Consider the following 10,363-nt stretch of genomic DNA (forward strand, 5'->3'; position numbering starts at 1 on the left):
GGGGACTGTGCTGCCCCCATTGGTACTGAGAGCCAGCAGGAACAGGGCAGAGGCTGGGAGAGACCTTTGCTCACCAGCCCAGGGACAGTTCCAGATGGCTGAGAAGTTATTTATATTTCCTGGAATCCAGTGCTCTTGCCAGAATTGCTCAGGGAAAATGACTGCCTGCTGCTCCTCTCTTTTCAGAGCCTGGGATGGGAGGGCCTGCTGTTCTGCCTGCCTTGTGGGATGGTTCAGGGGAGCAGGGTCTGTAGCCCCATCCAGGACCTCACTCGCCTAGAGCATCTCTGTTTCCAGCTGCTGCATGCTGGCTTTGGGCCAGAGCTGCGACAGCCCAGCCTGAAGGAGTCCCTGGGCTGGTCCTGGTGGGGAGAGGAGCTGCTTTGCTCTGTTTGGGTGGCTGTGGTGTGCTGAGAGAAGCTCTGAGTGCCTGGGCCTGAGCTCTGTGCAGGCAGCCCAGCAGCTCTGTTCTGCTCCTCTGGTTTCAGAGTACCAAAGAGCCTCACGCAAAGTTTCTCTGAGTTACACAGACAGGACTGGCTGGAACCAGCACTGGTGTGGAGCCCAGCCACAGCTCAGCACGGCACGGGGTGGGGTCTGAGTTTCATTTTGAGTTTAGTTGATTCATGGCTAACTTTGTCTCGGGGCTTGCCAGATGATTCACAGTGGGGAGACTTGGAAGCACCAGCAGGAAGGGGCAGGCCTGGCTGTTTGCAGGGTCAGGAGGGGCTGCACTTAGGAGGAGCTGGAGATGAAGAGAAGGATGTGTTTTTCAACACACCATGGGACAGGGGTGGATGTGAGACAGCCAAAGCAGCCTTGCATGGGAGGAAAATGCCAAGGGGGGGAGCCAATTTGCAGTTTTGCAGCATCCTTGCTGCTCTGACTTGGCCTTCTGATGGTGATAGCAGGATGAGACAATTACTGCTGACATTATCTGAACCTTTTTAGGACCAGGAGCTATGAAGATGCTTTTGGGCCCCATCAGGGGAATTATAGCAATGCTATTTTAAGAGAAGTTTCTCCTGAGGAATTGTCTCGCTTAGCATAGCCTCAGGATCTGGACAGGCTGCTGACCTGGATGGAGTAGCTGGTATTCATCTTTGTGAGCTTGTGGCTTTTAGGTCTGCTGTTCTTCCTTATAACACCTTTGAGCTCTTGCTTTATGTGCTCATCTAAAGGCAATGCAGTTGCCTATTCCTGTTTGCCTCTAAATAAACACATTGTTTCAGGCTGAAAGCTAAAATTTTTAACTTCTACTCTGGTTTTGCCAAACCTCTACCTGGAGTTCTGTGTCCAGCTCTGCAGCCCCCAACACAAGGAAGACCTGTTGGAATTAATCCAGAGGAGAACCACTAAGCTGGTTGCAGGGTTGGATCATGTCTTCAGTGAAGACAGGCAGAGAGAATTGAGGCTGTTCAGCTCGGAGAAGGTTCCAGGGAGACCTTAGAGCACCTTACAGTGCCTGAAGGGAGCCCACAAGAGAGTTGGAGAGGAACTTTTCACCAGGACATGTAGTGATAGCACAAGGGGGAATGGCCTTTAGCTGAAGGGAGGTAGATTTGGAAAACATTCTTACCCATGGTGGTGGTGAGGCACTGGAACAGGTTGCCCAGAGAAACTGTGGATGTCAAATCCATGGAAGTGTTCAAGGCCAGGCTGGTTGAGGCCTTGAGTAACTGTAATTAGTGGAAGGTGTCTCTGCCCATGGCAAGGGGATATGATCTTTAATATCCCATCCAACACAAGCCATTCTATGATTTTTCTGACACCCAGCTTCTCTGGCTTGTCCCCCAGCAGACCAGATCTGCTGCCATGTGAAGAAACCCCACAAAAAGGCGAGGGCTGAGCAATGAGCTGGAGCCAGCTTCTCTCTCCTCCTGTTTGATCTGGCTGGGCAGGATGGCTGCCCGGCAGTCTGCGGCAAGTGCCTGCCTCTGTTTCACAAAGTGAGGTCTTCCCAAGCATCCTTCTGGGCAAGAGCCTATTTTTCACCCTTGAGGCTGCCATGAGACCTCACCAACTTCCTTGTGTTAGAAACAGGGTGGTGGGAAAATGACCACAAATGGAGCATTGCCTGAGTGTTGACAACAGCAAAATCGTGCTTTCCCACCTTGTTCCCTCACTTGCTTTCCCTTTCTACCTTTCTCTGGTGGGTTTTTAACGTTTAGTAAAGCTGGCTGTCCTCACAACAGGGTTTTGACACACATTCTCTCATCTGACACACATATTTAGGTTTCTCTCCTCCCTGCCAGGACCTGGTTGCCTTTGAGCTCACCACCTCTCTGGTTACTGCACTTGTCCCTTTTGGAAGTGGCTGGGCTGGGCTGACAGCTCCACTTGCCCCAGACAAGCAGCTGTGCAGCCACGACCTCTATTTCCCATTGACCTGCTCAGCTGCACTTACAAAATAAATACTGTATTTTCCCAGAACATGGTTTCCTCCTCCTGACGGATTTATTTTTTTTTAAACAGTGATGTCATGGCTTTTCCAGGCAGTTCAGCCGAAGCGATAGCAACCCGCGGTCAGAGGCCTGCAGGATCTGGCACGGATAGTGTTTGGAGAGGCAAGGCAGCTGTGACACCCAGAGCTGCCCTGCACCTGCTCTGTGCCTGCTTTCTACCCACTAACAACACTCAGCTGCCCAGCCCTGCCAGTGTGGGCACTGCCCTCGGAAAACCCAGCTTCAGGGACAGGCTGGCACTCAGAGTGAACCACCAAGCCTGTGAAATGACTGGTTGCCAGGAAGGCTCAGCGTGGGGATGGGGATTCAGGCTCCAGGGGAGTGAGCAGGGCAAGGGGAGGGGAAGTTTTATGTCTTTTGGCAGCTCTGATGGACGATCCTCGGGGCCGGGGCGCTGCGCTGCATTCTGCCGAGTCTGCACAAGAGGGCAGTGGAAGACGGAGTTTAGACAGGCAGTCCTGGAACTATGGAATGGCTTGGGATGGAAGGGACTTTAAAAATCATCCACTTCCAACCCTGGACAGGGATACTTTCTTCAAGATCGGGTTGTTCAAAGCCTCATCCAGCCTGCTCTTCCAGGTGTGGAACACTGGCAGCTTCTGTAGGTCACCCATTCCTCACCACCCTCACAGTAAATAATTGCTTCCTTATATCTAACATAAATTAACCCTATTTCAGTTTAAAGCCATTTCTCTTTGTCGTGTCCCTGCATAGCCTTGAAAAAAAGTCCATTGCCGACTTTCTAGGATCCCGTTTAGGTACTGGGAGGTGCTATAAGGTCTCCTCAGAGCCTTTTCCAGGCTGAACAGAGATAGTGTTAATGAGGAGAGTTATGTAGAGAGATAAGACAAAGCCCTGTATTATTTCCTGATTTTGTGTGCTCAACCATCTGTACCCATCATCTCTTTCCTTATGATAATAATTGGTCACAGCTCAGGCCAGCGTCTCTCTGTATGGTCCCAAACACAGCCCTGACTCCTGGCAGCCACTGCAGTAGTACAGGTAAATACCCTGGTCTTTAACTCTCTTATTATACCTGGTATATAACTCTTAGCTCAGCCTGTTCAACTTTGCTTGCGTTGATCTTTCCCTTGTCTTTCCCATGTCTTTCTCTTCTCTTTTCTCTTCCCTCTTCCTTTCCCTTTTCCCTTCAAGGCAGCTGCTATCAGTCCTATGGATGCCATGACAATACCCTAGGTGGCTGAGACTGGGAATAAATCTTAGGTAGCAGCATCAGAAATCCTAAACACAGCTCAGGGACTTAGACAGAGATATCTCAAAAATTAGGTACTAGAATTCTATCTCTGAACATCCACAGCCTGACTGCCTTCCCTCTTTACTATTGGAGCAGAAATCCCAGAGGCTTGTAATTAATGGAGAGACAAATCCTTTCAGATCTGTGCCCAAGTTTTAATATAAAAACAGAAACCTTTCAGGGCTGTTGTAAGCCCGTGTACAACCCCAACATTGCTGCTGTCTCTGTGCCCCATTCCAGGGATACATGGTGCCATTCAGCCAGAGGCTCTCTCCCTTATTGAGCTCCTGGTTTTTTATTATCACTCAGGCATGACTGACTACTCTTTCTCCACTCATCTGGATCTCCCGGGGCAGGAACCTGCTCTGTTAGATTTTCAAGCTGCTAGAGCTGTGGGGCTGTAGCCACAGCACCAGCTGCATGTCCAGGGGCAGAGCGGGGAATGTCACCGCGATCCCTAGATCGCCGCTCAGCCCTACCAGCTTCCGTGCTAGAATATAAAGAAAAGCGGCGTTCCCTGCTGGCAAGGTAGCGATCCAGGGCAGAATTGTCCCTCTGGTGAAAGCAGAGCCGAGAGTGCGGAGGGTGTTGGGCAGGTGGCAGCGAGGGAGGTGCGAGGGGAGCGGCTGGAGGCTGCGGTGACAGCAGAGGGCACGCTGGGCTGCCGAGCGCACACAGCCTGTGCGCCCAGAGCCGGGCACTGCTGCTCCGCTCCGGCCCGGCCACGGGGCTGGAAGCTGGGGGTAAGGAAGCACTCACAGGAATTCGATGCAATTCAATCGTCTGCAAAGCCACATGCCCTGCAGGGCTGCGGCAGAAAGAAACGAACAGAATTGCCTTTGCCACAGCCGAGCGGATGATGGATTTATCTGGCTGGAGATTGAGTGCAAAGAAATTCAGAGCACACGGATCCCAGAGAGGAGCTGGGGGAAGGGGAGATGGTAAATCAATCTGCAGCTCACTCGCTGCTCTATGCCTGTACCACTCATGAGGATGTCTGGAGGCTTGCCCTTACCCCTTCCCCAGGAGCCCTCTGTGGGAGACAGTCCAGATTTGGATGGAGCACACGGACTTCTTTTCTCCACTCCCTCAGTGGTGGTTCCTCCAGGTCAGCACAAGGTTTTCTGAACCAAAGCATGTGGTATTTTTCCTTTTCCTTGAAAAGAAACGTTTTGGGGTTTTTTTTCAGAAGGAGAACATCAGAGGGATTCCTGAGAATTTTGGTCCATTCAACATTGTATCTGTCAAGGCTCAGACCTGATGGGAGGCCAGTTTTTCTCCTTTAAACAGGCTGAGATATTTCTAGGGGAGCTGTTTCATCAAAGCTTTGTCTCTGGTCCTGCCTCACCAGCCTCACAACCTCAGCTGAATCCCCAGAAGGTAAAAATGGCCAAGGTGGATGTCAGAGCCTTTCTGAGGTTGCTCTGTCTCAGGAGTCATGTTCTGGTAGGGCATGTGACCAGTGAGAAGAAACCCACCACACTTTTGCTTTCCTCAGGTGAGCTTCTCAAATTCAGTGGGACAAATCTAAAACATTTCCATGCAGTCATAGCTCCCCTGTTGCTGGGGGACACTGGTGTAATTCCTCCAGCCTCCCTCAGGGAGAGGGGGGAACAGAGGGACAGCCACCCAGCTCCAGTGCTGACAGAGAAATGGAGTCAGAGCCAGCCTGGTCTTCCAAGCCTTGTCCCCATGTGCCTGGAAAAGCCATAGTAGCCAGTGAACATCATAGCCAGGAATTCCCAATGTGACTGACGGTCTGTGCCCGCCTGAAACTGGACTGTAGGGACCACAACAATTCCAAAAACATTGCTACTAACCCGAAGTCCCATTGGGCATTATTGCTCTCTGGCTGGATGCCCTGCAGTGCCAGGTGGCCAGGGAGGGTTGGCTGGGCAGGGTTGGGCTGGGTAGATGCTAAAATGAAAAACAAAGTGTGGGTGAAGACAGGTGCTAGGAAGGAACAGTTCTGGTCTGAACATCTGGCATGGGCTCACGCACACGGAGGTGCTGTGGGTAGCTGGGGAGGAGCAAGGTGCTGAGCAGCCTGAGTTTGGGCAGGACATCAAGAATGGTCTCTCAAAACCACTTAAGAATCAAGTCTGGTATCTTCCCCCATTTGATGGCAGCATGACATTACCAACTTCCTAAAACCATCCCTGCCAGCCCATCCATCTCCAACTGAGCTGTGCAACTCTGCAAAATCCCATTAGGGGTGTCTGAGTCCTGCTGGCCCCACAGGAAGTTATCAGGAAATTATAAAGAGGGGAACTCATCAAGGGGGTTGTTCCTGCCTTGTGCCAGCTCCTACAGCTCCCATCTCCATGTGGGTGTCCAGGTGGGTCCAAAGGGTGACAACATGTAGCACAGCTCTCCATCCTACACAGCAGTCCCAGGCTGCACTCCAGCCTATTGCTGTGCCCTAAGAAATAGAGGTGCTGAACTGACCCCCTGGCACTTCAGGGCAGATCCATTGCTGTGGAAGCCAAAGCAGGATGGAAGCTCTGAAGTGGTGAGGGTTCCCAGTGTCCCCATCCCCTTGGGGTGGCAGGCTGAATGACAGAAGGGATGCCAGCCTGGAGAGTTGCCTGCTGTGTGCACTGGCAGGGGACATTAGGTAACAGCTTCAGCCGTGATAAGCCACAGGGGAGTCTGAAATAAACCAGTCTGGTCTCCCATTTCCATCTCTGTTCCTCCCCAGTGTGGAACCCAAGCAGGCTGCACTGCCCTGGGCTGTGGGATGAGCTGGTGGGGAGCTGGAGCCTTCTCCAAAGCTGGCCCAGGCTTGCACTGCAGTGTGGCACAGCTGGTCTGGGCTGTGCCAAGCAGGAGAGCCTGGGGGCAACAAAACAAGTCTATTCTCAGTGCAAGTAGAATAGGAGAGCCTAGCTTGCTGCTACTGGCACATCTAGAAAAGTGGTGAAATTATTGGTGCTAAGAGAATCCTTTCCTAGGAAATCTGTTCTAAAGGCAAGCAAGTGGTCCAGGAGAGGTTTGATGCCCTGGCGTCTGCTGCCTTGGCCATTTGCCATGCCCAGAAACTGGCTCTGCTTCTCTGCCCACAGGAGGAGAGAGATGCTGGTCCAGCTGCTAACACCAGGTCTTGGTGTAGAGAAAAGCTCTGGCAGTCATGGCCCTTAGGGACAATCTGCTCTTTTGGGTCCAATCACTTCCCTTGGCCTTGGTAGGAGACTGTGTCCTGTGCCCAAAGCAATGGAATTTGTCTAAACCAGAGCAGGGGCTGAGACTTCTCTACTGGTTTCCCCAGAGTAAGATCAGTGCTGGAAGACAGACAGGGTCCCAGGAGCACAGAGCTTGGCCTTGCTCACATCAGGCAGATGGGGAAAAACCGGCTATAAATGCAGCACAAGTAAACCCAGACCTCAGGGACTGATGGGCTAAAAAGGAAGGCTTATTCTCTCATGATTTTCATTAATTTTGCTCCACAATTTGGGAAAGATGAAGAGGATGAAAGCTATGCAAGGCTGCAGAGCTGCACTGCACAAAGGAAAGGAGGCACCATCCAGGGAGGACAGTCAAAGTGCAGCCCAAAGTTCCACCTGGCCTGGAATCAGCAACCAGCACCAGTTTATCATGTTGGACTGTGAAAAAAGAGTAGGAACACTTTGTTTCATGCTTCATACTCCCAGGTCAGCCACAGCAGCACCAGGTTTGAAAGTGCTGAAAGTGGGGTGGGGGATGCACATCAATTCATCATTAAAACAATGTCATTTTGAAGGTTTCTAGAGACCTTTTCACAGCGCTTGAGTTCTTGTCCCCTCAAGTCTTTGACTTTCCTCAGCTGGAAATTGAGACAGGAGAGATTCTGATACCCCTTTTTTTTGACAACAGAGGCCCTTTCCAGCACATCGTGCTCTGCTCTTGACAGCTGGGAGACAGCTGAGGAGGCTGATCCTTCAGGGACTTTAAAGCAGCTTTTCCCTTTGTGGGCACCAGCCAGCTCCCAGGGAGAGGCTGGAGGAGTGGGGGAGACTGACCATCGCAGAGGGACGGGTGCATCCCACGGGAACACCACGTCCAGTAATCCTGAGATGGAGACAAGGATCAGTCATCCAGGGAGCAGCACTCCCCGACCAGGCACCCATTTATCACGGTTCCCCGGAGCCGCAGAGCAGCGGCAGGAGCCGGGACGATCTCCTGGGAGGGAATCTGGGAACGGACCGGTGCCGGAGAGACCCACGGGGGGGAGACAAAAAGGACCCCAGGGGCACCTCAGCACCCGCACCCCCTGCCTGAGGCAATCGCCGTTAAGGGGACCCTTTGCAGCTCCCCGGATTCTGGAACCTTTTCTCACCCGACGGGGCGGAAGGCGGCTCCAGGGCAAGGGGCTTTGGCAGAGCGACTGCTGGGGGGCTTCACCCTCCTGCACCGGGTCAGAGCCGCGGGTGGGCGGTGACAGCCGGGACCCCCTCCCGCCGCTCAGGTGGGCTTGTGGCCGGGGAGGAGGGGGCGGACGGGCAGGGCCGGGAGCTCTGGAAAGGCGGTGATTTGGGGACGGGGGGCTGGGGGCGGCCGGCAGGGAGGGGAGCTCAGGGGGAGCCGTGGAGGCTTGGCCGGCGCCGGGCAGAGCGGAGCATCCCCGGTCCCGCCCCCCCCCCCCCCCCGTCCCAGAGACCCACCCCCGGCGGCGTGGGGCGGGGGGGGCGCCCCCGCCCTGAGGTCAGGAGAAGGGTTTAAAAAGGCGGCTGGCATCGAGGAGATCCCCACCGCCGGAGCCGAGCCGCAGCGGAGCCTCCAGCGCCTCCCGCCGCCGCCTCCCGCGCCCGACCCGCCGGCGAGATGCTGTCGTGCCGCCTCCAGTGCGCCCTGGCCCTGCTCTCCATCGCCCTGGCCCTCGGCACCGTCTCGGCCGCCCCCTCGGACCCGCGGCTCCGGCAGTTCCTGCAGAAGTCGCTGGCCGCCGCCGCCGGGAAGCAGGTGAGAGCCCCCCGACGGGACGGGCACCCCTCGGGCACCCCGACGGCCGCGCTGCAGGCTCCCGCTTCTACAGACACCCCGATTCCCCTCTGCAGAACCTCTGCTCCCCGTCAGAGCCCCTGCACAGACCCCTCCAGATCCTCGCCAGATTTCCCCAGTGGCCGTGTCTCAGACGCCCGGCTCCTTGCTGCAGACTCCCTTCCCCACAGATCCCCCGGCTCCCCGCCGGGGCTGAGCCATAGGTCGGGCAGCGTGTGCTGGGAGGTCAGACAGTCCAGCTGGGTGCTGGTGGTCAGCGAGGAGCCGGCGCTGCTGGGGCACAGGGCAGAACCCCCGCTGAAGCTCCCGAGGGTTTTTCCGGGTCGCAGAATGAAGGCAGCTTCCCCAGAACACAGAACAATGGCTTTATCCATCCTGGGTGACAGCCGAGGCTTGGAGGGACTGGAAGAAAATTAAATCCCACGAGACGGTGACCAATGCAACCTCCCCTGTCAGCTCCCCTAAAGACCTTTCCCGTGTCACTTTAGCAAGTAGGCTCGTGGCATCCTTGCTCAGTATGGCGCTGAGTGCCGGAGCCGTGGGAAGAGAAGGTAAAGACGAGTTCATTCCCTGTCACAGACAGGACAGCGATCTGTTCCCCACACCAGGTGGATGCCACAGACACAACTGCTGCATAGCAGCTGTCAGGCTGGGCTCTTTGGAAAGCCAGGGCTCCTCTTCCCCTCCTGCATCCTGAATGTCTCTAATCTGGCCACGGAGCAGTCTTAGAGGAACAGAGTGGTGAGCTCCCAAAATTCAATGTGTAATTGTGATCTCTCTATCTTTTTCTCCCTTTCTGTCTCTTGTCCCCAAGGAACTGGCCAAGTACTTTTTGGCAGAACTGCTTTCAGAGCCAAGTCAGACAGAAAATGAAGCCCTGGAGTCTGAGGACTTGTCCCGAGGGGCTGAGCAGGATGAAGTGAGACTGGAGCTGGAGCGCTCGGCTAACTCAAACCCCGCTCTGGCACCCCGGGAACGCAAAGCAGGCTGCAAGAACTTCTTCTGGAAAACTTTCACATCCTGTTAGCTTTTGAAACCCACCTCTCCTCCCCATCCATCCCTGCCCTGCCCTGAGCAGAACCTTCACCACAAGAGGCGAAGACTGTAAATACACAATCCACAGTTATGGTGAAATTAAACAAACAAGGAAAATTTGAGTTTGATTTCCACTTGTTTTAATAAAACTTTCTGTTCCAATTGTACATGATTTGCTTGAGTTGTGATTTCTGACTAGTTCTTTGATGACATGCACTCTGCAACTCTTTCAAATGTACTATTTTTAATTCTCTGTTGCAATAAAATTTATGTTTCAAACGGTGATGCTGAGGCTCGGTTGTCAATGAGAAAACTGAAGTTACCTCTCAGGCTGTCTCTGGAACGCTGCCTGTCTCAGGGCAGCAAACAGCATCAACATCCACACGTATGCACACATACACACACAGTGTATCCTAATGTGATATTTTTTCTGTGGTCTTTCTAAAGAACTAGAGCCACAGTGATATTTTAGATATCAAATCCCTGCAGTTGTGGCTGAATCAAATCCACAGCACTTGGCACTTCAAGTCAGTCTGGAGGATTTACATCCATCACCAGAGGGATCAGTAAAAATCTCAGCTGTGTATTTCGAGTGATGGGGTGATAAAAGTAGTTCACGGTACAAGTTTAC

The 10,363-nt window shown here is 53.5% G+C and overlaps 1 protein-coding gene across 1 annotated transcript; it reads left to right on the forward strand.

The window, feature by feature from the left end:
- Nucleotides 1-8,461: 8,461 nt before the first annotated feature.
- On the forward strand, nt 8,462-10,017 carry SST (somatostatin). Its single transcript, XM_005524991.2, has 2 exons — nt 8,462-8,658; nt 9,512-10,017. The coding sequence occupies exons 1-2, from the start codon at nt 8,521-8,523 to the stop codon at nt 9,722-9,724; spliced, it is 351 nt and encodes a 116-aa protein (XP_005525048.1). The 5' UTR covers nt 8,462-8,520; the 3' UTR covers nt 9,725-10,017.
- The last annotated feature ends 346 nt before the right edge of the window (nt 10,018-10,363 follow it).

Source organism: Pseudopodoces humilis, chromosome 11 (genome assembly GCF_049639895.1).
Source record: "Pseudopodoces humilis isolate 2021_Gansu_Grassland_sample_001 chromosome 11, ASM4963989v1, whole genome shotgun sequence".
NCBI lineage: Eukaryota > Metazoa > Chordata > Aves > Passeriformes > Paridae > Pseudopodoces > Pseudopodoces humilis.

Excerpts from the sequence above, each read along its gene's own strand:
- SST (XM_005524991.2), top strand. The coding sequence starts at position 8,521 with ATGCTGTCGTGCCGCCTCCAGTGCGCCCTGGCCCTGCTCTCCATCGCC. Across the intron at positions 8,659-9,511 it reads CCGCCGCCGCCGGGAAGCAG|GAACTGGCCAAGTACTTTTT; the intron begins GTGAGAGCCCCC and ends CTTGTCCCCAAG.